General features: G+C 46.8%; 12 protein-coding genes across 12 annotated transcripts; 5 read left to right on the top strand and 7 right to left on the bottom strand.

The window, feature by feature from the left end:
- Window positions 1–258: 258 nt before the first annotated feature.
- Window positions 259–1194, top strand: N7478_001217 (DNA-directed RNA polymerase core subunit RPB5; the record flags this gene model as incomplete). The annotated part of the gene is made up of 3 exons (XM_056917432.1): window positions 259–357; window positions 454–536; window positions 669–1194. The coding sequence occupies 3 exons, from the start codon at window positions 259–261 to the stop codon at window positions 1192–1194; spliced, it is 708 nt and encodes a 235-aa protein (XP_056785312.1).
- A 765-nt stretch (window positions 1195–1959) lies between these two features.
- Window positions 1960–3396, bottom strand: N7478_001216 (phosphatidate cytidylyltransferase; the record flags this gene model as incomplete). Its single annotated transcript, XM_056917431.1, has 1 exon — window positions 1960–3396. One exon carries the CDS (start codon window positions 3394–3396, stop codon window positions 1960–1962), a length of 1437 nt encoding a protein of 478 aa, XP_056785311.1.
- Window positions 3397–3947: 551 nt separating this feature from the next.
- N7478_001215 (baculoviral IAP repeat-containing protein) lies at window positions 3948–6846 on the top strand (the record flags this gene model as incomplete). The annotated part of the gene is made up of 4 exons (XM_056917430.1): window positions 3948–4085; window positions 4147–4443; window positions 4501–4610; window positions 4671–6846. 4 exons carry the CDS (start codon window positions 3948–3950, stop codon window positions 6844–6846), a joined length of 2721 nt encoding a protein of 906 aa, XP_056785310.1.
- A 316-nt stretch (window positions 6847–7162) lies between these two features.
- On the bottom strand, window positions 7163–7810 carry N7478_001214 (U4/U6-U5 snRNP complex subunit SNU23; the record flags this gene model as incomplete). Its single annotated transcript, XM_056917429.1, has 1 exon — window positions 7163–7810. One exon carries the CDS (start codon window positions 7808–7810, stop codon window positions 7163–7165), a length of 648 nt encoding a protein of 215 aa, XP_056785309.1.
- A 581-nt stretch (window positions 7811–8391) lies between these two features.
- On the top strand, window positions 8392–8826 carry N7478_001213 (F-box protein; the record flags this gene model as incomplete). The annotated part of the gene is made up of 1 exon (XM_056917428.1): window positions 8392–8826. The coding sequence occupies one exon, from the start codon at window positions 8392–8394 to the stop codon at window positions 8824–8826; it is 435 nt and encodes a 144-aa protein (XP_056785308.1).
- Window positions 8827–9974: 1148 nt separating this feature from the next.
- Window positions 9975–10232, bottom strand: N7478_001212 (uncharacterized protein; the record flags this gene model as incomplete). Its single annotated transcript, XM_056917427.1, has 1 exon — window positions 9975–10232. The coding sequence occupies one exon, from the start codon at window positions 10230–10232 to the stop codon at window positions 9975–9977; it is 258 nt and encodes an 85-aa protein (XP_056785307.1).
- A 1288-nt stretch (window positions 10233–11520) lies between these two features.
- On the top strand, window positions 11521–12310 carry N7478_001211 (blue light-inducible protein Bli-3; the record flags this gene model as incomplete). The annotated part of the gene is made up of 3 exons (XM_056917426.1): window positions 11521–11724; window positions 11809–12217; window positions 12288–12310. 3 exons carry the CDS (start codon window positions 11521–11523, stop codon window positions 12308–12310), a joined length of 636 nt encoding a protein of 211 aa, XP_056785306.1.
- Window positions 12311–12637: 327 nt separating this feature from the next.
- Window positions 12638–13875, bottom strand: N7478_001210 (type III polyketide synthase; the record flags this gene model as incomplete). The annotated part of the gene is made up of 2 exons (XM_056917425.1): window positions 12638–13652; window positions 13703–13875. 2 exons carry the CDS (start codon window positions 13873–13875, stop codon window positions 12638–12640), a joined length of 1188 nt encoding a protein of 395 aa, XP_056785305.1.
- Window positions 13876–14925: 1050 nt separating this feature from the next.
- On the bottom strand, window positions 14926–16534 carry N7478_001209 (transcriptional regulator SPT3; the record flags this gene model as incomplete). The annotated part of the gene is made up of 3 exons (XM_056917424.1): window positions 14926–14951; window positions 15003–15834; window positions 15887–16534. 3 exons carry the CDS (start codon window positions 16532–16534, stop codon window positions 14926–14928), a joined length of 1506 nt encoding a protein of 501 aa, XP_056785304.1.
- Window positions 16535–17541: 1007 nt separating this feature from the next.
- On the top strand, window positions 17542–18580 carry dph5 (diphthine synthase; the record flags this gene model as incomplete). Its single annotated transcript, XM_056917423.1, has 3 exons — window positions 17542–17676; window positions 17772–17896; window positions 17983–18580. 3 exons carry the CDS (start codon window positions 17542–17544, stop codon window positions 18578–18580), a joined length of 858 nt encoding a protein of 285 aa, XP_056785303.1.
- A 660-nt stretch (window positions 18581–19240) lies between these two features.
- N7478_001207 (putative MFS transporter) lies at window positions 19241–21307 on the bottom strand (the record flags this gene model as incomplete). The annotated part of the gene is made up of 2 exons (XM_056917422.1): window positions 19241–20394; window positions 20461–21307. The coding sequence occupies 2 exons, from the start codon at window positions 21305–21307 to the stop codon at window positions 19241–19243; spliced, it is 2001 nt and encodes a 666-aa protein (XP_056785302.1).
- A 2814-nt stretch (window positions 21308–24121) lies between these two features.
- N7478_001206 (arylsulfotransferase family protein) lies at window positions 24122–26256 on the bottom strand (the record flags this gene model as incomplete). Its single annotated transcript, XM_056917421.1, has 4 exons — window positions 24122–24396; window positions 24467–25955; window positions 26028–26156; window positions 26227–26256. Coding segments are annotated over 4 exons (1923 nt in total), but the record flags the coding sequence as incomplete, so codon positions are not given.
- Between the last annotated feature and the right edge of the window lie 1234 nt (window positions 26257–27490).

Raw genomic sequence — 27490 nt, 5'->3', positions numbered from 1 at the left:
AATAATCCTTAAAAAAATTCCAAGAAGCCCACGAGGGGGAAAGGAGGCTAAGGTGAATTAAAACGGTTCGGTCAGTTTCTCCGCTTTGACTAGTGTTCGCCTGGCAGAAAGTTCCCGCCGATTTTTCTCTTATCATTCTCTTGGTTCCGCGACCTCCAGCACTTTGAGATTCTGCCTTGATTCGGGTTATCGCGGGTCCCGCTTTCTCTCTAATCTTCTTGTCTTACTTGATTTTATTTACAGCTTGCTAAATCAATCATGGACGGGGACATGCACCGCGGCGGCGACGAGGCCGACAAGGAGATGACCCGACTCTGGCGCACTTGGAAGACAGTCTATGAGATGCTTTCAGACCGAGTAAGTCCTTCAAATGAGTGTTTGAAGCTTCAGAGTATCTGTCGCATACACCAATCGAACCAAGACTTACCATAACTGCGCCGGTGTGACAAATAGGGCTACGAAGTTTCCGACGAAGAGCTGCAAATCTCGCTGAACGACTTCAGGAACAAATACGCCGATCCTATGGGGTACCCTGAGTATGCATCCCCTCACAATCTCATCTCATTACCTGCCATGAGCACAATTGCTTGAATCAGGAATCCAATCTGGCATATATCACCAAAAAGCGGGAAATGAAAATGAAAGCTAACGCAGCTTCAATTGTCCAGGCGTCAAAAGATGAAAATCCAAGCCCGCCCCACCGAAGAAATGAAGCTGAAATACACAGCCCTTCCTAGCAAGCTGCAGCCCAACCCTACCCCCGATTGCGGAACCATCTACGTCGACTTCTGTGTCGACTCCTCGGGTGTTGGAACCAAGCAAGTGCGCGCTTTCAACCACATTGTCGACGAGAGCAACTTCCACACCGGCATCTTCATCACACAGACCCCTATCTCTCCTTCTGCCGTCCGCCTTCTGAGCGGTGTCCCAGGTCGCATCTGCGAGCACTTCCAGGAGCAGGACCTGCTGGTTAACATCACCCGTCACGAGCTTGTGCCGAAGCACGTTCTGCTCAGTCCCGAAGAGAAGGCTCGCCTGTTGCAGCGCTACAGACTCAAGGAGTCCCAGCTGCCCCGTATGCAGGTTTCCGATCCCGTGGCTAGATACTTGGGTTTGCGCCGTGGGCAGGTAGTCAAGATTATCCGCAAGTCCGAGACAGCGGGTCGGTACGCGTCTTACCGATGGGTTATCTAAGAAAAGAAATTGGTTGCGAAGGACCTTGGGATTGCTTTTCGTTTATGAAGTTTCTGCATGCTTTCTTGGTGGGAAGCAATTGAAAGTATCTTACCTTTGATCTGACCGAGGGAAACTTCCAAGCTGGGCAAGAGACCCCACGTGCATATCAGTCTCGACCTCTCAGATACGGACGGCATTCTTGCCATAGCTGCCACATGGGGGCTTGTAAGACCTAGCTCTGATGGCTGTGGCAGAACTTGTTGCAGAATCTGCCAGGGAGAATCGAGCACGGAGTTTTGTTTCTTTCTTTTTGACTGCACCACACAAACGAATCAAAAAAGTTGTATTATGGGCAGCACGGCGTACCGGCGAATTTTCCACGCGAGGAGGGAAGAGGATTTCTGATCTGTGAATTTTACATAGTAATACTCCGCTGTGTTTACTATCGAGTTAGATGAATACACCGAACATTGAACAAAATGTCTATACATAAACATTTTCGAGTTCCGTTTTTTCTACAGCTGTTCCAACCTGCGAATATATTTTTTTTACCAATTGAAGACTATACACCTACACTGACGACGATTTGATGTGTCTTGTAGCAGGAAAAACCCCTGGATGATAATCTTTGTCTATATGCTTTATGACTATCTTTTTTTTTCTTCAGACGCAGAGGCCAGAATCAATGAATAAGATACAAGTGCCACCACAACGCCGTAGGTTGCCGGTTGAATTCCCAGTATCCCCGGGGCCGTGCAAATATGTACGTTTCAAAATGATTGTTTACTCCTTCTTTGCGTTAGACTTTGCAGGGGCTGATTTGGCAATTGTCTGGGACTTTTTATGCTTCTCTCGCTTTTCTTTGATATAGTTCCAGCTCTTGCCAAGGCCCGCAGTCAAAGGTCCTTTGATGGTTTGGACAGTGCTGGGCCAGCGAATTGTCTTCGAGATTGAGTTCGAGACTTCCTCCTGCAGATTGTTATCACTAGCGATACGACGCTCAAAGGGACCACCTTCAGGTCGACGAAGAACGTCTTGCTTTGTGTCATTGTTTTCTTGCAACATTTTATTGAACTCGGCTCGAGGAATCTGATAGCGAGACTGGTATTGGAAGTAAAGCTTCTGTCGGAAGGATTCTGGAAGACGTCGAACCATGTTACCGCGCTTCTTGGGATCCATGTCCTGTTCCATGGCCAGAATGGCATCGGGGTTGTCGATCCAATTCTCTTGGGTGCAACGTGGATCTTGGAAATCGACATTGGGGAGATTGTTGATAAGTGGCGCATAAAGACGTCGGAAGTGTGCCATCTGCCCAGAGACAATATTGCGCACCTTGCCGGGATCTTCGGCTGGGAGTACCATTCGCAGATCGCCCATGTAGCTCATGCCTGCAATGGTGCTATAAAGCTCAAATTCGCTAAATCGCTCTGGAAGTAGTAGCAAAGCCACCCGCAAAGCCGACAAGAGGTTCATCTGGTTTGCCAATCGCACCTTGGGGTGATCGCGGAGGATCTTGACAGGCTTATGCAAGCGGCCTGCAAGATAGAGAGTATTCCACTGGGTGAGATCTTCACACAATGTGTCCAGATTCACGACACCATATTTAATCAAAGTTCCGTTTATTGTGATGTGGGTATTGAAATAAACACCGGCGCCGAATCGGTCTTGGACTTGAGAAACAGCGTACGAGCCGAGTGAACCGAGACCGGAATAATGATCCCGATGTTGACTCAAATTTAATGCGTGCCAATGCTGAGAGTAGGATACTCCAAAAATGAAGTCGATCATCTTTCCCGATCCCTGTTGCATGTTCTTAATTGCGGCCGGCGCGGATGGGTGGGTTGGAGTGGAGGAGGCGGCGCTGCCAGATTGTGAAAAGACACCCGATCCGTAAGCAAATGCATATCTTATGGGCGCACGGAATTGCCAAAGGATTTGTCGTAAGGCTTCCTTGAATTCCTGGTTGATGATCATATGCTGATTGGCTCCAAAATCCCTCGTAGGAAGTTCGGAGAAGTTGGATATTTGCAAATTGGGGTTATGGTCCCAATCAGACTCGGATAATGAAGAAGAGGTTGAGAAAGAGGCGGATGGTGATAAATGAGAGGGAGCGCTGTATGATAATGACGAGGTTGAAACATTGGAGTTCGCAGGTCGTAGTAAAGGAGAGTCTAAGTGCTGGCGAGAATCGATTGCGAAACAACGAACAGGAGTGGGCATCCTTGGAAGACATGAGAAAAGGGCTCGAGACCGCCAGAGGGGACTAGATCCGCCTCTACAATGTAAAGCCATCTGTGTTAAAATGTTTGTTAGACGATCTTCAAAAAAGAACATCTCCTAGATTTAATTTTAGGGTTCGAGCTCGGACATACGGCTGATCGCATCGTTGGTGGTTTGGTTGAGGTGAAGGAGCGGAGCACGCGGCTCAAGAAGACGGGTTAAGGAGAACCAAGGCCTCGGATCATGGAGCGTATTTGAAGGAAATCAATGACAAGAGCAGAGGGAATAAGAAACGAGTCCCACGCTGGTTCAACACAAAGTTCAACAAGGTCTCCCGTGAATCTAACGTCGAAAATGATGACATAATGCCATCACGTGAAACCGCGTTCCGCATAACAACGGTAACAACGCTATCAACAGTGTAAACAGAGTAAACAGACCCTATCAACGCCGACAAACACAATCCCCGCGCCTTCGACAATTCGCGCCAAGTTTTGACTCCCGACTTGGGAAACGAGGAGTCATTGTCCCATATTTCATATTTTTCCATAATGGGTTCAGAAATGGACACCTTTACGGCACGTCTCGCCAGTTTCGAGGTTGTGCTGAAGCCCGAAAAGCGGAGATCTTCCGGCGTCAAAGGCCCTCGATTTGTCGCTTGGCCTCACTCAAAGCCTTCACCTGCAGAGGTAAACATATGGAGCCCGCCACGACTTCCATTCGTCTGATCTAACGGTACTTTTCTGTCAGCTCGCGCACGCAGGATTCTTTTACAAACCATACGAAAGCAACCCCGACAACACAACATGCTTCGAGTGCGGCCGGGCACTCGATGGATGGGAGGCGGAAGACAACCCGGTCACCGAGCATCTCAAACATTCTCCAGGATGTGGGTGGGCGATTACGATGGATATCCACCAGAGTAGTTCCAACCCCTCCAGCATTGAAGATCCAACCAGCGATCGCATTTCACAGGCGCGTTTGGCTACCTTCGGCTCAGCATGGCCACATGATGGAAAACGCGGTTGGATTTGTCAATCAGAGAAGGTGATTTTGTTTTTCACTGTTGGTTGTTATTGAGTCGCACACTTACAAACGTGACAGATGGTCGAGGCTGGATGGTATTTCTGCCCTACAGAAGAGGAGACAGATTTGGCCAGTTGTGCCTATTGTAAACTGTCCTTAGATGGCTGGGAGCCCAAAGATGATCCATAGTGAGTATGCCTTGCTCTTTCCCCTTGCAGGAATAGATGAAGACATTAACACTTTCCTAGTGAGGAACACTACCGTCGCTCTCCACACTGCTCCTTCTTTGTTTATGCACAACCCTCCACGAAGAAGGGTAAAACCACCAAAGGCAAGAAATCACGCGTTTCCAAGGCATCTTCCCGTCTCTCGACTCAGTCTGTCGATACTGTTGCATCTGAAGTACCCGACATAGACATTGATGAATCAATGGACCAAAGCATTTCATCACAGGCCACTTCCAAGCCAAAGGGTGCAAAGAGAGGACCTAAGGGCAAAGGCAAATCTGCCAAGAGCAAGAAAGAAGAGGTTGAGATGGAAGACCAGATGGACATCGAAAATGTTGAACCTGAGCAACCGGAACCCCCCAAGGCCAAGCGCGGCCGAAAGAAGAAGGTCGTCGAAGAAGCCAAACAAGAGGAACCAGAAGATGTTGAGATGGATAATCAGGTTGAAATTGACACTGCCAAAATTGAGGAGCCGGAAGCTCCCAAGTCCAAACGTGGCCGAAAGAAGCGAGTCAGTGAAGAAATTACACAAGATGAGCCGGAGCTAGTCTCTTCAGAAAGGCATGAGCGAGAATCAATTCAGCCACCCACTAAGCGCCGCAACACACAAACACGAGATAGCGGCCTCTCACAAAGTTATGACCATGAGGTGCAAGATGCACCCTCTGAGGATGAGTTGCCTCAAGAAGAAAAGCCCAAGAGAGGTCGCAAAGCCAAGAAGGCGACCTCTAAAAATCGAAAGATCTCCGATGTCTCAGTTTCGTCCAAAAGCACATCCAAGGCCCGTATCCCGCGGGATTCAGAACTTGATGCCACCATCAAAGCAGGTCTCGAAGAAGATAAGCCTGAACAGGTCGAGCTTGAGCCCGAACCTGAATCAGAGCCTGAGCCCGAGCCCGCTCGCGTTTCAAAGAAGAGCAAGACAGTCAAAAAGTCCAAAACAGCGGCAAAATTAACTGAGCAACCGCCGCAGGAGCCGGAATACCCTCCAGTGGAATCTGAGGACGAGCAATTACAAGCCGCGCATGAGCCAGCGGTTGATGTTATGGAGGCAAGCGAAGAGCCAGCCGAAGAGCCGGCACCCAAGGCCAAGGCAGCTAAGAGCTCTAAGAAGAAGGCAACCAAGAAGACCAAGAAGACCGAGAAGGAGGAAAGTAAATCAACAACTAAGCATGAGAATGGAGAGGAGAATCAAGAATCTTTCATGTCTGTTGAAGGCACTGATCAAGAGATAGAGCCCATGCATGAATCTGAGCCTGAACCTGAATCCCAACTCCAAGAGCCTGAAAACGACTCCCCAGAGAAGCCAGTGACGAAGAAGTCCCTGAAGAAGGCAGACAAGGCAAAGAAGCCCAAGAAGTCTAAGAAAGTGCCATCTCCATCCCCTGAGCCCGTCCAAGAGGAACTAGTGGTGGAGGATCCGATCGAGGATGTAGTGATGGAAGACGAACTAGCTAGACAACATAATGAGCCTATGTCTCCATCTGTGGATGAAGAGTATGGGACACCAGATGATCTACCGGATCAAGTCGAAATGGTTGCCCCTCAAGAATCTTCGCCAACGCCACGACATAGCACAGAGCGAACACCCGTGCCTCCAAAGACGGCCAAGAGGTTCAGTGACATTCCTGCTGAAGAGCATCTCACAGAATCCATCACCAAATCACACAGCTCCCGGGGTAGTGACCTGCAAAGGACTTCTCGATCATCAAATCGACCCGTTTCACCACTTCCGCCACCTCATCAGAGCACACCATCAATGTCTCCACAGTCGTCGGATGCAGAAAACCGACCTCCCTCATCTCGACCATCAATCTCACGCCCGGCTATAGCATCCGTGCCCAAGGAGCCGCAGGCCCGGACTCCACTGGCGGCTGCTACCCCGTCACCGTCGAAGCGCAACTTCAACGGTGGATTTGAAGCCTCTAGTCACCCATGGACTCCGGTAGACATTGATGAAGCTTTGTTTGGAGAGCCGAGCGACAAAGAAAATGCTGATCTTTCTGGGCTATTCAATGGCATGAAGCGAGGGCTTACAAGTCCTGAGAAGAAGATGTCAGTACAGGAATGGATCATTTGGAATGCAAAGAATGGCGAGGAGCGACTCAAGCGTGAATGCGAGCGACTCGTCAGTCAATTTGAGAAGGAGGGTGGTCGAGCCATGCAGCGGCTCGAGGCCATTGAGTGTATTGAGTAAACTTTAATGCTTGGTTCAAAGTTACGATAATATCCATTTTCATGCAATTATTACAATCGCTTTCTTGAATAAAGATAGATGGCACAGTAATGATAATACCAGAGAGAGAAAAGAAACAAGACTATAGCTAAGAGAGTAATCTATAATAGGTAGTGTATATAACTGTTTCTTTATTATTTTGGTTAATCAATGTCAATACTTTCAACACCAATTCTGAAAGCCTTATTACAAACCTAGACGGCTAGGCAAATCAATCCCCCAAACGCCACGGGTATCATAAAGTAGATCTGTATTCCATGCATCATTTACATGCCAATCAAGCAATAATTCCCAGTCGGCCTTCCCATTCATCTTCCTTCTTAACACCATCGCCACCTTTCCGCCGCTTCTCGTTTCGCTTGCGCCTCCTTTCCTCCCGCTCCTTAGCATCTTGCTCTTCACGCTCGCGTAAACGCTCACCCAGATCAAGCTGCCAAGCCCTCCTCTCCTCTTCCTCTCTCACACGTTTCCGATGAGCAAGCATTCTCAACCGTTCCCGCACCTCCTCCACAGAAGCTCGCATTACATCTCCACTCTGCCCCGTCGCAATCAAATGCTGCTTGCTATTGTAATGCTCCACAAGTTGAATATTATCCTTGAACGTCAAGTCACAGTCTGAACAGTAGAATCCCGCTCCACGTCCACGCTTTCCCAGCGCCGATCCCGCCGGTACAATGGTTGTTTTGCCCACCATCGACGCCACATCTAGCCGCTTGCTGCGCGCTGTGGTGGCTTCGAGGGAGCTATAGTCGACTGGCGCATGGTATTTCTTGCCGAGTAGTTTTGCTTCGTAGCGGGCTTTGCCTTCGGCTTTGCGCTTGGCTTCTTGGTCGGCGGCTTTTTTGGCATATTCTTCGCGGTCCCAGGTTTTGCGGAACTCTGTGTCTGAAGCCGGAGGGGCTCCGGCGCCTGAATTGTGAGACATGGTGGGTTGAAGGTTTGTAAGGAAATGATTGATAGTCGATGTTGAATCTTGAATCTTTAGCTTGGGATGGAGGATTAGGGAAGGCGGTGTCTATTCTACCCATGGGGCTCTGGATTAGCTAATCATGGATGGAGTTTGGTTCAACTGTGGGGACGCGCGACATGTACACTCTTCTCTATACAGCCTTGGAGGATTAAGGCCAGATCAATGACCGTGTTGTATAGGTTGAATTTCAGTACGAGTCTAACTGGAATAAATTATTCCGGTACCTAGAATTTATCCATCCACATTATGTATTACGATCATTACTAGCTCAGGTTTGGTGGCCTCGCTTTCCCCACTCACCTCCTCGTAATCATGTCAGACGATAACAAGGCAACCCCCAAAGGTGTCTTGAAACGCCACAAAATCAAGAATCAGTAGCTTGTTACCATTTCCACGATAGTCAACACTCAAACAAAGCCCTTCAACGTGGCAGGAGCTCAGGCATCCATATTTTAAGTTTGAATATAAGCAAAGCGCACCCGTCAAGCAGCCTCACATATTTATTGTCATCAAGTTATCATCCATCTTGAGCCGCCATGCAGTCCCCACAGCATATTGAGGAACAGGCTATCTTACTCCTGGACCTCCCTTCAGAAATTCATATGCAAATCGCTTCGCTCCTGTCATACCCAGATGCCCTGGCTTTAAAACATACCTCCCGCCATTTCTACTCTATGGTGTACACAGGAGTGCACCTGAAGGTTGATTGGCTCGTCGAGCGATTTGAGCACAAGCTCGAATGTCCCATGGAAAAATGTTCATTCCGCACAGATGAAGCCTTCTGCAATGGTAGGGTCCGTCGCATTATGGAGCGTCGGCGATGGCATCTTGAATGTCGTTCTGTGCCCGGCGGTTGCTGGGTCGTCGAGGGTCAAACATGCCAAAAAGATCTGGTATCATCTTGGATGAAACTGTATCGAACGCAAGATAAGATTGAACGAATGGGGGGTTTTATATGTGAAGGTCAGTGATACCTTGGAATCCCTTTATCATCTGTGTTGAGATCTTCCTCTCGATGGATGGTAGATTGTTGACTTTTCTTGATATAGCAATCATTGTTGCAGCTATTGCCATAAATCTACAGTTGATGTGGATACTTATAATGGGGTGAGTTCTGGATTTTTGCGATGATGAAATGCGATGGCTTATAACGTAACGTGTAATAGGATCTATGCCGGCATAAAGGAAACTGAACTCTGGCGTCTCCAGCCAAATCTTGCAAGAACTATTTTGTTCCATTGAAGAAACATGGGTTCTTTGGTGCAGAATTACATTTAACGCCATTGTATTCGTCGTGGGAACATATTGAAGGCGAAGAACCCATATTAGTTCAAAATAATTACCTCGATCTGGTTATTACTATATGACGTGGCCTTCACAGCTCTCTGGTGACAGCAACACATGTCACGAAGTACCCAATAATAATTCATACAAGTCCCTTATTACCCTAATCTCCCAGATGGTCAAAATTTAGGCCTAATATGGGTCTATTCCGACTCACATCGCGAGGCAAGCCCCTACTGATCTGCGCTCCGGGACGAACGAAAACCCGAATATACTCTTTTCATAGAGTCTACTACATGTACATTATTTGTACTATACCATATCATCATTAGTACTCTTGGATTTCTCAATATAAATGATCTCTAACACGCATCAACCCCAAGCATTTCGGGAGGAACTCTGTAAATACAGTCTCAAAGAGAAATCACAAAACGCTAACCAAAAATCCTGCTCACTCTGATTTTGGTATCTTTTTCAAAGGCCAATTCTCATGGACTTGAGAATCGTAGGACCTATCGTGTTTGTACACCGAGAAAACGCGATGACCAGTCTTTGCCAAGTGCATGAACCCATGTAAATGGCACCAGAAAAATTATCTTTTCTCCACGGTCATCATCTCTCCAATGATGCGATCTGGATCTAGGGAGTAAAGAGCAAATTGGGCTTTTCTGAATAGATCCGAATCGGTCGCAGTGATTTCCGCAATCCTTTCTGCGTCGATTCCACTGCGTTGCGTTTGTTCAGAATTGATAACAGCAACTCCATTGACGTCACACGCAACAAACACGGATTTCTGTTCGAGATCAATTGCTGCGGCATAGTAGCCAAACTCGGGTTAACCATCAAGGAAAAGCGGAAGGCTGTTCACCAGCCTGGTCATGGATATAGCGCCATATCTCTTGCAGCACCACTGGGTGAGAATGGCAGGGTTAATGACACTGTTGGCTGATGGATCACATTTTTCGGCTTGATCCACAAATCCCTTCTTGATGTTGAGCACGTACTCATCTAAAGATGTGAACTTGGTTTCAAGCTCTTCGAGAGTGTGTTCCTCATAGGGTGGTTCATCGTGAGATGCTTCCTCGTGAGACATTTTATTGTGAGGTGGTTCATCGTAAGGCGGGGTTGCACTCATTTCGTCAGAATAACACCTAATAACAAGATGATTATTAGTACTCTACTAATTGAATTGGGTATGGATATAGTACCATGGTCTACATATCTCAAGTATTGGTACTAGGGAACTTGAACTTATAAGGTATCAAATCAACTTGAATGAAAGGTGGACCGGTCCTTTAAATACCCATGGATCTATAGTCACAAGCTTATAAAGCTCAACATAGGCCAAAGCTTTAGAAAACGCTACTAGGGGTTGCTTTGAGGCCCAAGCTCAAGGCTTTTGGGAGATTGGGAAAGCTATTTTAAATCCGAATACCTAAAAGGTACATCCGTAATCCGTGTCATATCGAAACACTCACTGGTCTACGATATCCATACGAACAATTAATATGTACCTACGAGGAAAGCAAATGAGTCATACAAGTACTATTAGTACCCAAAATCAGCCTTGGACGCGCCTAAATACCTTAGCACTCTAGTATAACCCTGCTCATAAGTCTTTGCGCTGTTCAAAAAGCCCACTAGCAGCTGAAAACCACAAGACCCAGCATTTTCAACCAACCTACTGATCCATATTAACATATGTCTGCAATTTTTAAACTTAGAAAGGGTCTTTTGCCAATACTGTTCTTTCGTATCAGGAACTTTTTCAATTTTCAAAGAATCAAAAAGCCTGGCGTCAATGGTCGAAATATCATATTTTTACTATAGGCCGGCCCTATAGTGGGAAATCCAAGATCTTAATCAAAGAACACAGCCTCGATTTGAAACTCATGATTTAATTTAGAGCACTTTGAACTGTCTAAAAATTAAAAAATTGACATAAAAATTGTATTATTAAACCCGAGAGATGAGAAATTATCCCTAGAATTTGTACTTCCTTTGATATAGACAGACACACTCCAACGATTTGTTAGTGTATACTCCATTGTCAAACAAGTTTCTTGTCATGTTGCTCCATTACCAATGTAATCCGCGATCCACACCCCTGGCTCCATTTTAAACACAATTGACAATCGGACCACCGAATTACGAGCTCGAAATATTATGTATTGTTACTCGATCGAGCCCGATCCCAAGCTCATTGCACATAGATCGAGCCCTAACCGGATTATCTTATCGCTGACGTCACAACGACGTGTCCGCATGCATCAAACAGCAATAGCTGTATAAAAAGATTCAAATGTCCTGCAAAACGTGTTCACAGATCAACTTAATTGAAACAATTCATTCTCAATTTAACTTCTTTATTGAACAACATCATGTCTGCCGCACCCTCTGTCAACACTAGCACGGGCCAACATGCCGTGGACCCTTACAAGACCCAGAACTTCGAAGATCCACCTCTTCCCCAGAAGATCGAGGAGCTAGTCGAATTTATTTCAGGAGTCAAGTTCGGCATGTTGACAACTAAGCAGTCGGAAGGCGAATATTTGGCTTCTCGTTGCATGGCTCTAGCCGCACAGGTAAGCAAAACATCTATATTATGACCATTTCTTTAGAGTATCTCCAAAATCAACACTTTACTTACAATAGCTTCTTTATAACAGGAAAACGGTGGAATTGATCTCATCTTCCACACAAACCTTTTCTCCGGCAAAACAATGGACCTCACCCTCCACCCCAAAGAAACCAATATGTCCTTCCTGGACCCTGTAAGCGGCTCCTGGGCTTCGATCTCCGGCACTGCATCCGTTATCGCGGATCCAGCTATCGTCCAGAAATATTACTCTCCAACACTGAAGGCCTGGCTCGGTGATATGGGCGATGAAGTACATGATGGAGGTCCCTCCGATCCTCGCATTGGAGTAATTAAGCTTGAAGCCAAGCTAGCGACACATGTTGCTGCGCAGAAAGGAATCCTGGGTCGAGCAGTCGATACGGTAAAGGGAGCTGTTCAAGGCAGTGTTCCCCCTATCAATTCGATTCGGGAACTGAGCGCGGAGGAGCTGGCAGAGTGTAAGTTTTTCCCATCCACCCAGTATCATATTTCTATTCTAGGCTGGTCTTGGTGCTGATTACAATTCAGGGCGACGTACACACAAGGAATAAATTAATGCGTTATGGATATATTTAAGTTATCTTGGGAAAGATCCTCATTCTTAAATTGACAATTGCACTCTCGGATTTTGAGTCGTGCAAATTATGAACGCAATGACTTGTCGATAAATGTAACTCGTTCTATACCAATACATGGTTGCTTCATCGATAGCTACAGGAAAATAAAAAAAAAGGATTCTACACAAATGGTCATTTGAAACAATATTAAAATGTAAGATATCTGATCCAATAAAGTGCTGCACTAAGGTCAAACTACAAATACTACCAACAAGTATAAAAGTATAGACGAAATCAATACAATATAACGCGTCTCATAAATCATTCAAAGCGTTTCAATAAAGCCATTTCGGTAGCGAGACCCGGTCCAAAACTTGCTGCAATCACATCACTCTTCTTCATCTCCATAGTTCGTAACCGATCCAACACCGCTAGCACCGCGACACTAGACGTATTGCCTCGGGTCCGGTAAATCTCATAACTGGCAGCTAATAAATCACTTGGAAGATTCATGGAGTTCTCAACTCCCTTGATAATAGATATACCTCCTGGATGAAGAGCCCAATCAAAGTCACTAGCCTCAGCCGACATGCCATTTGACCTTATCAAACTCTGGAATGGTTTGGCAAGAGACAATGCAGCCAGCTTGGGGACATTCTTCGATAGCAGAAGTTGAAACCCCGTGCTGTTGACTTTATATTCCATTTCGTTATGTGTATCAGGTGTGATGAATGATCGATAATCAATAACGGAAAATCGCTTAGGAAGTTCTTTCTCACCATCACCTTGTAACATTCCTCGAGCATTGCAGACGACCAATGCCGAAGCACCATCAGCAAATAGCGCAGGTCCTATTCCTACACATTGCATGCTTTCCGCTTCGCGTAACTCGGAACTTATATAAATGCTGCAAATCTCACAAGCGATAACTAATACTCGGGCTTGGTTTCCCTTGTACGAGGCTGCTTGAGCAATATTTGTAGCCATTCTGAGAGCGGCTAAACCTCCTGCACAACCGACACCGCTTATCAGTAATCTTTCAGCGTCAGCTGATATGCCTAATTCGCGTGCGACGATTTGATCATAGCCAGGGCTTCCGGTATTCGTAGCAGTAACTGCAACAACATGTGTGATGTCCTTTGATGAGATATTGCTATCCCGTAAAGCTTTCTCGGCGGCTTGCTTGGATAATTCGACACCATGTTTACGCCAGACGACATCAATCTCTTCGGCTTTTGGTGGCTCTTTTTGGCACCAACGGGGATCAGCCCATGTATCTATCACGGCGCGAGTCTCAATGCCGGTTTGAGAGTTGATCTTGAGTAAACCTTGAAGCCTATAATCACGTTAGTCTTTAATTGTGTGAGACGTTAAAGTGGGATATACCATGGGGCATCTGCGGGGTATAACCCGTGAGCAAATTTACTTAGCTCATCCGCTGTAATAACTGTTGAAGGCCATTGTGTACCGAGGCCAGAGATAATGATCTCCTCAGGTTTGACTCCTTGCTTTGAAGGAGAAGCCTGAGGATTTCTTGGGTTGGAAAAGACACCACCCATCTTGATAAAATTTCAAGCGTTGCGATAATCAAACATGGCTCTGAAGTGCAAGATTAATGAGTTCAAGTAGTTTATATTCTCGTGGAAACTTGAGGAAAAGAAAATAAGGAAAGAAAAAGCTCATGGAAAGATTTGAACTACGACTGATCTTACTGGCATAATGCTATAAAGACTGCGGTACACACTACTATCGTACCCAATACGACTGATTGATCAGAGATGATGCAAGGCCAAGAACAACAATTCATCAGAAGCATGATGTAAGAATTCAAGATACAGCTCTTGCCGAATCCTCGGATATGAAACTCGGAGTATATGCCGCTCGGAGTTCAAATGTTGTACAAGATTCGGGGTTACAGGGATTGGTTGCGATGAATGGATACATTTCTCATGCACCCCGCTGATAGTAAGAGGCTAGTTTGATATTTGGACCCGATCACAGCCCGAAGATATGCCATATATCCAATGGAACTCTCAAGAATGTAGTCATACTTTTACATTCCCGGCGTATATAGGGATCTCGGAACTGAATATTTTCAAACGTGGGAGTTCTAGCTCGCGACCAAGCCCCAGGAGCCTCATTTTAATCCATTCGAGTATATCTGCGGTAGCATGGGCATTGCCATAAGCATAGTGTCATTCACCTAGAGGATGTACTCCGTTCTCTTTCATTAATTAGCAAGGAACGAGCCGGATGTAGGTAATAAGCCAAGCAGAAACTACTAGCACCTTAGATAGACTAAGTGATAGATGGGCAGCTCTACAAAAAGCATCTGTTAGGGCTGGGCTGGGTCCCAAGACAGTCCGAGCCTAGCTTCTCCTCGCGGCTGTCTACTATAGAAACTATCAGAAGGCATCTACTTGGGAATGGGTACAAAGTTCCAGAATCCTCAATCGGTCATGGATGATCAAATTCCTAAAACAAAACTCCTCTCAATGGCCAAGGTCCGCCAGTCCTTGGCAAAAAAAACACCATCAAGGAGAATAACTGTGGGTATCGTGCTCGTAAACAATTAGGCGAAACTCCGCCAAACAAAAAACAAATCCAGGTCACTGCTTGAGATGGGTAATCAAATCTACAAGAATGTTAGCTGCAAGTAATCAATAAAAGGAATAAAAGAAAAGACTAACCAAGCGCAAGTTCATACGAGCAGGAAGTCGTCCATTATGAAGCAGCATTGCCACTGATTTCTGTGGGGTGGCCTGTAACTTTCGGTAGGCCTCACGGACATGGCGAGGTTCGATCGGCGTGCGTCCCTCCTCAGGCGGGTCGAAGAGACTAGTTTCGCGCTTACGCTTCTTGGCGTTCTCTCCGGTAGTATCGGCGCCGCCGCGGTTCTTTTCGTGATCCTCACGTTCCTTGACCTTGAGTGCTTCTTCGGTGAGTGTCTGAACAATCTCAAAAGTCAAGAAACCGAGAATGTCCACAATGTCGTCGTTAGGCTTGGACTCTGTAACAATTCCGAAACCAGCCCACTCGCGAAATCGTTTGCTCTTGCGGTAGGTGAAAGATGCTTGACGACACTCAGACCAGAATACGTACTCCTCCTTTGTCATGTGTTTAGTGCGCTCATCAGCAGCAGCCAGGCGTTGGAGAGTAGCATAATTTTGTTCCTCCTCTTCCTCATCCTCTTCATCATCACGTTCAGGAATCTGTACCGAGAAAAAACTGTGGATGTCCCACGCCAATCCAACCTTAGCGCGCTTGTTTTTTGGTTTGGCGGCAACATCCTGTGGGCCTGCTGCTATGCCGGCAGCATCATCGGCGCCAGCGAAATCGGCAGCATCACCACCACCTTTATCGTCGGAGTCTTTAACGTTTTTGCGCACATCTTTCCAGGAGAGGAAAGTACGGAGTCGGGAGACTTTAGCTTTGTCGTGACGAATCAAGAATATAAGATCGTCGGTGGAAATAGCACGTGATCCTCGGCGAGTAGCCAATTGAGTACTGCGAGTGAGCTGCAAGGGCATTAGCGAGATAAACTGCATCTGTGAGAAGAGGTAGACAAACAATTTCAATGACTTGCTGACGGGTAATGTCTTCAATAAGTGTGGTGGTATCAATAGAGGGTTCAGCAGTTTCTCCAGATACAAACATCATCTGGTGAAGCATGTCAGCTAACCCAGCTTCGAAAATTTCCTTGGTCGTGAATATGTCTTCGGTCTCGTCCTTGTCTTCATCGGCATCAGATACTACCGTAGACCAACAGTTCGTGTACTCGTCATCAGCATCATTGGTTCCGCCAATCTCATGGGTATCATCGGAGTCAGTCGAATGTCCCAATTTGATTTTCAATGTATCCATGCGACGATGGAGAACTTTGTCAATCGGAGTTTGAAGCTCACCCAGGTCAGATGATTCATCACTATCACAGTGAATTGACCTTGGGCAACCTCGCGGGGGCTTGCTAATCCGGGGTGTGATTTCGGGGTCTTTTTCATCGTCGGCCTCACATGAACTATCTTTGATCACATGGTCGAATGGTGTAGATAGACATGCCAGCTCCTGGGCGGTGGCCAGATCGCCGTCCAGCTCCAAGGCCTTCAGGGGTTTACGAAAATGTCCAAATGGAGAGTTCCTCGGTAGTCCGAATGTGGCATAATCACGGTCTTCAGGTGTGATTTGCACCGTACGATAATCCTGCCAAACGGCCATCATGCGAAGAGGTGGCAGAGCCCCACGACGAAATAATTCGAATCGAGAAAATGGTGAAAGGTGGTGGTAGACGTTGTGGGAATTGCAACTGTTGAGACCGGCGAGGTTCAAGGTGACAAAAGTGACGTTCACAGAAACCAACCACTTGTGCCAAGATCGATCCGAGCTTCGTGGTTGGGACTGAGTGTGAATTGTGGAAGCGAAGTGAAGACCAGTTCGAAGAATAAGTAGAGCATGGCCTTGATTATGTCCTGTCTTATCGGTAGCCAAGGCAGTGAATTGAGCCACGAGGATCCGTTCTATCACTTCGTTTCCTCACTTCTACCCAAACATTGTCCTCTGCCACATTCAATCCCATACCCCAGACATTCGACAAGACGAAAGGCGCATTTTTAACCACAAGTGTATGAGACACGACATTGTTGACATCAAGCGTTGCATCGTGAGAAATGCAATAGGCGTGAACCATGATGCGCATCGCCGAAGCTCGCCCAGGTTCCGAAACCGGGAAGACAAGAGAAAGACAGACCAAAAGACAAAAAAACAACCATAACTACTGATTCCAGTAGCTTTATAGTGGGGAGCACGTACCTGCTGAATCTCCTGCCGGTACTTCGGTTGGCGATCGGAGCTCATGATAGCGGCTCCTCGTGAATGCGACAATTAAGACGAATCCGGCTATTGGCGACCAGTGGACAAGCGAGGGAAGGGACGGGACAGGTAATTCGACAGGCGCTGCAATTATATAGAATATAGAAGAAAAAAAAGATATAGCCCTTAGCGAATGAGCAATGAAATGGATCGAAATACAATGATCAAGGAGAGAAGGAAGGAAGTCTGGGGTCTCGATAGCGGCGATAACCACGCGATAATCGGAGATTCACTTCCGCCGCATATCCGAGCGGTCGACGATTCTGCCGCGGGGCAAAGCGAATTATTTTATTGAGTTGTTCGGAGAATTACTTTTCGCTAATACGTCTCAATTGATCTGATTGTTATTTTTATTCAAAATGTTGCATCTTGTCGGTCTCGGTCTCGCTGACGAGACTGATATCACCGTTCGTGGTCTGGAGATTGTCAAGCGGGCCGAGCGGGTTTATCTGGAGGCATACACTGCCATTTTGCTCGTGGACAAGTCTAAGCTTGTAAGTTTGATCTCGATTTCTGGATATGGGGATGCGATGCCTCCTGTCCTGCTGTGCAAATCTGATAAACCAAAAATTAATACCTGATATCACAGGAAGCATTCTATGGCCGACCCGTCATCGAGGCAGACCGCGAACTAGTCGAGAGCGGCAGCGATGATATCCTCGCAGGAGCAGACAAAGCAGACATTGCCTTCCTCGTCGTTGGTGATCCATTCGGGTATGTACCCATCACACCCCATGATGATTCTGGAACAACAAACAGAGGAAGAGGGGCAGGAAAGGTCAAAAACTAACCTCACCCAGCGCAACCACACACACAGATCTAGTGCTCCGCGCCCGCGAACTAGGAATCCAAACCAACGTCGTCCCCAACGCATCAATCATGTCCGGAATTGGCTGCACAGGCCTCCAACTCTACAACTTCGGCCAAACGGTCAGCATGGTATTCTTCCTTGACAACTGGCGCCCATCCTCATTCTACGACCGTATCCGCGAGAACGCCTCAATCGGTCTCCACACGCTCGTCCTGCTCGACATCAAAGTAAAGGAGCAATCAATGGAGAATCTAGCGCGGGGACGACGAATCTTCGAACCACCACGGTACATGACTGTTGCACAGTGCGCGCAGCAGATGCTTGAGGTTGAAGAAGATCGCAAGGAGGGCGTTTACTCGCCTGATAGTCTTATTATGGGTGCCGCGAGAGTTGGAGCATCGGATCAGAAACTTGTTGTTGGTACTTTGACTGAGATGGCGGAGGTTGAGATGGGTGCGCCGTTGCATAGTGTTGTGCTTCTTGGGAGGAGGACACATGATCTTGAGAGAGATTATATTCGACAGTTTGCTGTTGATGAGGCGACTTTTGATGCTAGTTATGCTAAGTATTATGGGAAGAGCTCGTGAGTTTGTTAGTGCATGTGATGATACCTTGATGCTTTGAGTGTTTAGAAAAGTTAAATGAGAGCTATGAATATAAGAAGATGTTTAGATGTTTACAACACTATCTACTATGTTTTGGTTACTTGCAGGGAGATTGTCAGATGGATGTTGAGTGGTCTATCATTTTTGAGGTATATTGCAAAGGGAGCGAGCATCTTTCCCTATATCAGAGATGACCGAAGCCAAATCTTTATATTCTAATGACCACAGATGTTGTCATTTATCCTCTCACGGCTCGCCTTGGAGAAGAAAAAAGATCAAAAGAGAGCCGGCAGGAAAACATATGAAACATGAAATCAGAAACGCCACATGGGACATTAGACTGGAAAATGCAGCGTCAGGGCCACGACAAATAAACAATGCAGGAAAAGAAATGGTATCAGATGAAACAAAAAGAAAAATAAACAAAAAGGACAGAACAATGCAAGATGGCGCATCGAGATTCATGCAAGAAGTATCGCAGCCTTATTCTGCAAAGCAGGTAGGCAATCAAAAGCGATAACTTGGGAAACAAAATCAAAGCAGAAACCCACGACCGCACGGACACCGAATGACATGCAAAATGAAGTTGAGGCAATGTACAGTTCAAGTGAGAAGAACAAAGGAACCAACGTATCACATTACTCAATGACCATGATCAAGATCGTCCTCTTCTTCGCCAGGAAGAAGAACCTCATGACCGGAGCCCTCGTACACGAAGATGGCAGCAACGCAGCCAAACACGGATACCAAGGCAATCAACCACCAGGCAAACCCGATCATGCCAATATCAAGACCGTAACCGTACCATGCACCCGAGAAGATGGGGCCGATGGTTCGGAAGGCCGATGACACAGATTGGCCGATACCGTGGATTGTGCCGAGAACCGATGGATGCGGTGAGCAGTTATTCAAGAGGATGATGGAGGTTGGGAGGGTGAAAGTTCGCGCTGTGACCTGGCAGAAGAGGACGATGATAATCCAGAACCAGACCCATGGGCCGTTGGCCTGGCCGGGTGGAGGGATGGTAGATGGTGCTAAGGCAATATAGGGTGCTAGGGCGTAGGCGAGGGGGAAGAGAGAGAGGAAGTATTGGTAACTCTTGGCTGTGCCCAGACGGCCGTTGATGGAGGGGTAAATGGTGAACTGAAGGAACATTCCAATTACTCCGAGGATGGAAGTTGCAAATCCGACACTCTGTGGCAACATACCAAGGCCACCCGTGAAGATGAAAGGCAGGCTCTGAGCGGGGCTGGCAGGGTCGGCGGGATCGTAGCGAGGGGTAGACAGGAAAAGAAGCCAGAGGTTGTTGAATGCACCCATTTGGAAGTCGAAGAAAGCCTGGGCCAGGAGAGTGCACCAGACGTTCTTGGTCCAGATTTGATTGAATGGTAGCACGCGTTTCATGCGCATAGGCTTAGCGGCCTTCTCCTCCATTTCATAGCTCTCGGAGCGGTCCATGGCGCCGGCAAGTAGGGGACCGTCCTCATCGTAATCGCGGAAAGGGAGCTTGGTGTACAAAGGCGAGGAAGTACCAACAACTCCCCTCACGCTGCGCGCAAAGAACTTCATAATAAACGACCCCACGCCAGGCTTGCCCTTGCAAGCCAGTAAGGTTTCTTCCAGGCCATAGCCCACCAAACAAGCGCAGACACTCAAGAAGATGAAGTTAGCCAGCATGGGCAGTGAGTAAGGATATTTCTCCAACCACTGAACACCATGTTCGCCTCCGAAAGACGAGTTAGGGCCAAACAAGAGCGGGTAGCTTTTTACAGGGTCGGCCATCATACCACCCATGACTGAAGCAGAGAAAGTCAGTATATGCTGTGCCAAAGATAATGAACTCATATGTCAGAGAAACTCACCAGGACCAAATAATGCAGCAACATTAAATCCAATAGGCAGAATCAAGAAAGCGCGAGAATGGTACTTCTTCTCCTTGACATTTTCCGCAATCATAGTTCGAATAATACCAACAGTCCCGTTAATGGCACCACCAAACGAGCGCCAAAACACAGCTTGCGCAAAAGACGTCGAAAAAGCAACACCCAAACAAGAAACCGCAGTACCAACCAAACCAACAAGCAGTACGAATCTACGACCGCCCCACTCAGCATCCGCAACCCGTCCCCAAGGAATAGCCGTCGCAAACTGGGCTGCGGTAAAAGCGCCCTGAAGAATACCAGCCTGAGTCGCAACATCGGAGTCGGACAAATTCTCATCAAAGGACTTAAGCTGATAGAACATGTAAGCCTGCAACGAAGCGACCTGTAAGAAATCAAAGACTCGACAGAGACCCAGAAGCGCCAATTGTCCTTTCCGCGGTAGTGACATCCAAGTAACGGGGCCAGGGCGGGAGGGCTGAGCAGCAGGCCGGTCTACGTCCTGCATACCCATGAAATGGGGCTGACTGTGGGAGCGGCTGCGAACATGTTGGCGCTTTTGAACGTCCATATCCATTGAAGTATTCCGGATCATATCGTGGTCATCGGGGCTTTGGGTATAGGTGTTGGAATCGGAATCGGGGGAGGAGGGTCTCTCGTCGAGACTGGCGAGAGAGATTTGAGACTCGCGGCGGCGTCGGGGTGGTTGAGAGTCGGATGGTTCGCCGTTGCCGTTACCCGGGGTTATATGGTGAAAGCCACTTGACCATGAAGTCGTACGCGCGTGGCGGGCACTACTCGGTTTATGGCTTTGAGCCCTGGTAGGCATGGTCCAGGAATGTGTATGTAAGCACTTAGAGAGGGACGGGACTAGTGTAGAAGGGCCGATGGGGACCGGGCGACGTCAGGCTGCGACACCCCTTCGTTTCACGTAATTTTCAGTTTCTGGGTCTGCCAAGTTGTATAATTGGCCCGCTTGGAGGAGAGGTGTCAAGACGAGAGAGGCAGGTTGCAAGGGAAGAGAAGAATTAAGAACAAGAAGCAAAGATCGTCTTTATTGCTTTCCCGTGGGTTTTGTTGATTTACCAAGGAATAATTTCGTTTAGACCCGCCTTTTTTTCTGCTTTTCCCAGATAGATAGCAATTGGGATATAGTTAATTAAAGAGAAAAGGAAGAGAGAGAGAGAGAGAGAGAGAAACGAATAATACAATAATCTTAAAAAAATAATAAGAAAGGAGACGAATTGATCCATGAATCTATGTTTGTCCCCATACAGTTTATTGCGTGGTCCACAGGGAGAAAAAGGGGACAGCAGTACTATGGAGTAGGGCTCAGACTATGATGAATGCCCAGACTAATTACGTATGTCAGGGACAAATATGATATACATGTACTAATCCTTTACTTGCCTCTATACTATATTATAACCGTAGATGCCACATTCATTCATTCTTCTCCATTCAATCTCTACTACTTCAAGTTCTTCGTATACCTTCCACATCTCTACGAGCTGCCAAGAGGAAATCATAAAAAAACATTGGAACTCGTATTTCACTCCCCCATACATTCCGTACCGATCAACGACAGCTCCGGGGGAAGGCTTGCGACGACCGCTCCACCCGCACTCCGAGCCCACCGTTTCTCGCCTGGTCTTGGATCATGACTCGCCAGTGTCGGCCGTGCGTCTCCGGCCTGGTCAGTCTTGGCATTCTCCCCAGCGAACCGTCGTGGATAGACAAGCCTTCATTTAAAATCTCGTATTATTTACTTTTTTCAATTTTTTACCGCTAACAAAAATCAAAATTAAATAATAAAACTCCTCTAGCCCCATTTAACCATTCACCAAAACCATCAATACGCCATACCGGGTATTAAGTAGCGTTTCTGTCTAGGAAATCGGCTTAGTGTCCGCAATGGGTCTACGTAAGCCTCTGACCGTGCCAAAGTTGGCGTGGACCGAAGGCTTAGCGCATCTGGAAGCTTTTTTTACCTCTGTAAAAGACCCATAGACGGCTGAATTGATTCTATTATTCATTTTATCCTATCTTTTAAAATTTAAAACTTATCCTCATTAAACACTATCACGGAGGAACGGGGTCTTCTCCGTATGGATATTAGAATGATCATGATCTTCTGGAAGGTCTATCATCTTTATCCCCATACATAGAATAAAGTACTTGTACAAACGGCGAACACATCTACAAAACCGTTATTGTAAGCCCCGAATTCTTTACCCTGTTAAGCCCTTAGAACGCCCCCGATCCACACGTCGCTTCCTCCCCCCCAAAACACACATAGTTCTGTCTCACGGAAAACCTTGAAAGAAGACCCGGGTAAAACCAAGGAACAGAATAGCGATAGCCGACACCTAGTGCTGTACGTACACAGCCGCACCGCACCACACCCCAGCGCGGGACAAAGATACGTACCATGGACTGGACAAGTGTTGACAAGCTCAAAAAGGAAAGTGATCGTCTATGATCGTCTTTGCCGTGAAACTGGTAAAGTCACAGTCTAAAAATTAGAATGGAACGCAGAACGGAGTCCCTACGGAGAACCAAAATGAAGTACTGGCAACTGAGTTTTCTTCTGCTGCGCCGGCGGCACCAGCGTGAGACGCGCGTTTCAACATCAGCATCATAGTAGTATTACAGTGATTGCTGTGATGATCGCGATCGCTGATGCTGAGAAGAGTGATAAATTTCGCAGTAAAGGATCAACCCCGCCTTGATGTTGCTTTGAAGTCTTCATGATTAAATGAGGGCTTCAAATTAGTTCAATGGATGTACAGTACACCACCGGAGCAGGCTCTAATAGGTAGCCAGGAGTGTACGAAGCAAAAGGGGTCTTGCCTATCAATCTACACAGCAACGACGGTAATCAAACCCAATACCAACTCCAGACCTATCAGTATTCGCCGTCGGCCCCATAGGCACTGTATACTTTGAATACCTCCTATGTACATGTATACAGCAGTTTGCCCCTCGTTGCCTGGGTCGAACGGGCGATTTCCGAGCAAAGCTTTTATTTTAAGTTCTGATAAGATCTATTCTGGAAATTTGGGGCCATGATCATAATCATGTTTACGTACATAGACATTACGCAGTTCTACCGCCGGTGGCTGAAAAAAAGCGCCGCATTAGTTAAAAGACGCGTATGCGTGGAAAATGATGCATGACATTGACATCGACCCTGGAGAAAAGGAAAAGGGAAAGGGAAAAATACTCCGTACATACGGAGACAATAGCCAAATTGACTACCGGGTGTTTCGGCTTTAAATTAGATTACTTCAGCTCGGTGTACGGTTTACAGTATTGTAAAGAATAAAAAAGAATAGTGGGTCTTTTCGGTAAATTGTAGATGATCTATTCCGTTTTGCTTGTTATGACGATCGTTTCAGTAATCGTCGTGTATGTATATGTACAGGGGAGTGATGGGTATTTCGAAAGACAAGAAACAAGAAAAGAAGAAAAGAAAAGAAGAAAAGAAAAGAAACGAGAGGTATAAAGTGGAAGGGAAGGAAAAAGAAGGAAAAGAAAGACAAAAACGCAAGCCCGACACAGCAATGCAATGCAAGATGATGAAAGTAAGAAGGAAAGGGGAATAAAGAAAAAAAGCAAGGAAGAGAAAGAATATGACTCCTCATTCTGTCCGCTGTCGTCGATGATGTGTTGCGCGGTTCGAGAGGGGGAAGTAATGACCCTCATCCCTTCCAATCCATCTCTTCCAATTCCACCAGGGAAAATCACCAGAGTAACGGGGCGGAGATTTCCGTTCCACCATACCATTCAGCGGCTCAGCCGACTCTTGATCATCCAGCGGATCCAGCCGCTGATTTCGTCGATACCGATAGGCATAGTACCCTCCACCAAGAAAAGAGAGTGATAATAAGATAGTACCAGCCCAGAAACTCGAAGCTATGTAAAACTTAGTAAATGGATCTCATAAAATCCATGTAATGGAAGGAAGAAATAGGTAGTGACTTACTTTTAGAGTTCCAGCTCTCATGGTACTCTGGAATAGACACATGAGGAAACCCAGAGGGATATGTCCATATCGCCCCATCATGATCCGGATCTACCCAAGGCACCGTACTAACACCAACAGGCGGAATAAACGGCTTAGCCTGTTCTTCGCCCGGAAATCCATACCCCGGCGCATCAAGACAAGTCTCATCTTGACAGAACTCCCGCAGCTCAGGCGAAGGTACAAACGTATACTTGATCTCCGACCGACCCAATACAGCCCCATTAGGCCCGATAGCCTCAGCTCGAGTCCATAAATAGAAGCTTGTATTCGTATACTCTGTCTCGAATCCTGTCTTCGACGCTTCATCTAGCAAAGTCCATGGACCGGTCATATTCTGAGAACCAAAGAATCGCCATGTTTTCACGCGTGTGGCGCCATTCCAACTAACATAGAACGTTGTGGGAGAGAATGGATCTGGAGTTCGTGAATACGTCCATAGCGCGGGTGAGTCGGTAGGATTACCTTCCCATTCGAATTTCATGGCGCGATAGTTCATTACTGGGGCTGCGGCAAAGGAAGCCCAGAGAACTAGGTTCCCTTCCTCGTCGTGTTCGGAGATGTAACGGTTACTGCCCCATCCCATGAAGACGTTTTTGTTCGGGAGACGCTGCATGTTGCCTTGGCTGGAGCTGACTAGGTCGCTTATTTGGGGACGGTAGTCTCGGATCTGAAGCGCTGTGTTCTCTAAATGGTCGATGAGAATAATCATACCAGCTGAATATGGATGGGTCTGGTTATAGCCATTGTATCCGTTATTGTATAGTGAGAGAACTGTATGGGTTGCGTTTTCGAAGAGCCATCGCGCATCGTGCTGTTGCGAGAAACTAAAGTTGATATTCCGGAATGTCGGGTCTGCACCGTGAAGTTGCCAGATAATTGAGCCGTCTTTGCCGGAGATCTTGTATATAGCGCATGTGTGTCGTGACGAGATCAGATAATCGCCGTCGGCGTTTTTATCGATCGAATTGATATGGAAATAATCCCAGGGCTCGTGGACGTTTAGTCCTGTTCCAGAGGTATCTGTGTGAGCTGGGTATGTATAGCTCATCGAGGGGTCGACATGATCGAGAGATCGCCATTCAAAGAGTACTTTGCTCGTTTCAATGTCTACTTCTTGGAACACGCTCTCCATCAACCATCCGAGTCCGGTTTTGATATTCCAAGGTGTCATGTCGAATTGGCGCTGCTGGTATACCGTCATTAAGGCGGATTTCCCATCGTTGACAGGCATAAATTCGTGCATATCGCTTGATGCCATTCCGCCGCCTGGTTGTACGGATCGCACAATGCGGTATGTGCTGTCCATGATGATTCCATGACCGCGACAATATCCTTTTTGTTGATTACCCTGGAAGAAACATAAATGATCGGCGCCCTTATACTGGCATACATGGAAGCCATGGGCATTTCCTGGCCCCGATACACCCCAACCACTCCATACTAATTCCTATTTAAACAAGAACTCAGTCAGCGCATTCCGCACGGTCATTTTGTTTTGCCAAGAGAATCCGAATCATACTCCTGTGTTATCGAAGATATACGGTCCCGGATTCTGCGCCTCATATGGCGTAATGAAAATATAGCCAGGACTGAGCTTTGCGACTTCGCTATGCTCGATGTTGAAAACCGGAGGATAAATATCAGGTCTCTGTTGCAAGCAATCCAGTTAGAAACAAACAAGGGTTAATGGCGTGATTGGTAGGTATGTCACCACTTACAGACTTATAAAACGCGACAGGATCCTCGGCGTCTACCACAGCACAAAGCAAGAGACATAATAGCAATGCGAGGGAGGGGATTTTCCTCACAGAGGAATAAATGGTTGCGGCCATGGATGATCCTCTTCACATCACCGTACAGCAAGCAAATCAAAACAGATACAGCAATCTAGTACATAGGCAAGGAATGGAGGGGAAAATCAAAGATGGAGAAACAAATCTGCAAGGACATGAAGCATGAGAACAATCAATTCATCAGGAGACAGAGATCAACCCAAAAGGGAACAAAGGGTACGAGGCCGATCCACACACATATGTCACCGCAGGTTGAAGAAAGTGGAGTACTAAGTCTAAGAAATATTGACAATGATTGGATCACGCAGCGCATCACCCACGAGAAAGCGAGACAGAGTGCTTATCGTCATAGACAAGGTGCTTGCCAAGAGCGCCAAGTTTCGTAGTGCGAAAGCTAGTCGGCTAGGTAGTGGGGGATGTATACATACTACTTATTGCGTCCATATTATAGATTATACCCCGTAAAGCATCACAATGATCATCGTGAATTCTTCGTTAACAAGATCCTTCCCCATTTTCTCAACATTTCTCCAGGGTTGATCAACCAGTCCCTGAAACTTTCCCCCTTTTTGTGTTCTATGGATCCTCAACCTGAAGCGGAATGGATAATCCAAATAACTTACCGTACGGTATTGTTCCCCCCAGGGGCCACTGCAGCCCTGGGGCGGGAAATCGGTCCATCTTTCGTACGACGATGGCGTACGCATCCTGAATTCCATAATTCCATCCAGGGCTGTGTCCCAGCAGATTCCTAACCTGGAAAAGAAAAATCACTTATCAATAAAGTTTTCAAAGCCCATAGTTGATGAATATCGAAGTTAATTCGTCTGCGCCACGATTATTCCACGTGTGCTCGTGGCGAGTTCCCAGACCAGCTTTCACAAGCTTTTTGCCCGTAGGAAATTATACGCCACACCCGATACATGAACAGGGTTCTGAGGATCATGATGTACGCGTGGACTAGACTCCATTACTATACATACATACGTACTAGGTGATGCAAGCCCGAGCAGTCGACCCTGGCTCTAGTAATCAATCAATCTCTGTACCCTGTTCCCTTCTTTTCAGGGTAATCAGGGTAATGGTAATTCCACAATTTCAGTCCTGTCCCGCTGAGAATCGGAGGTTGTAGTCCCACATCGCTTCATTCCTATAGGTATTTTTGTCCGACCCCGTACCTTGTCCCACT

The sequence above is a fragment of the Penicillium angulare genome, assembly GCF_028827245.1.
Source record: "Penicillium angulare strain IBT 27051 chromosome Unknown utg000001l_segment0_segment0, whole genome shotgun sequence".
Taxonomy (NCBI): Eukaryota; Fungi; Ascomycota; class Eurotiomycetes; order Eurotiales; family Aspergillaceae; genus Penicillium; species Penicillium angulare.
This window is presented reverse-complemented; position numbering and strand designations above follow the sequence as displayed.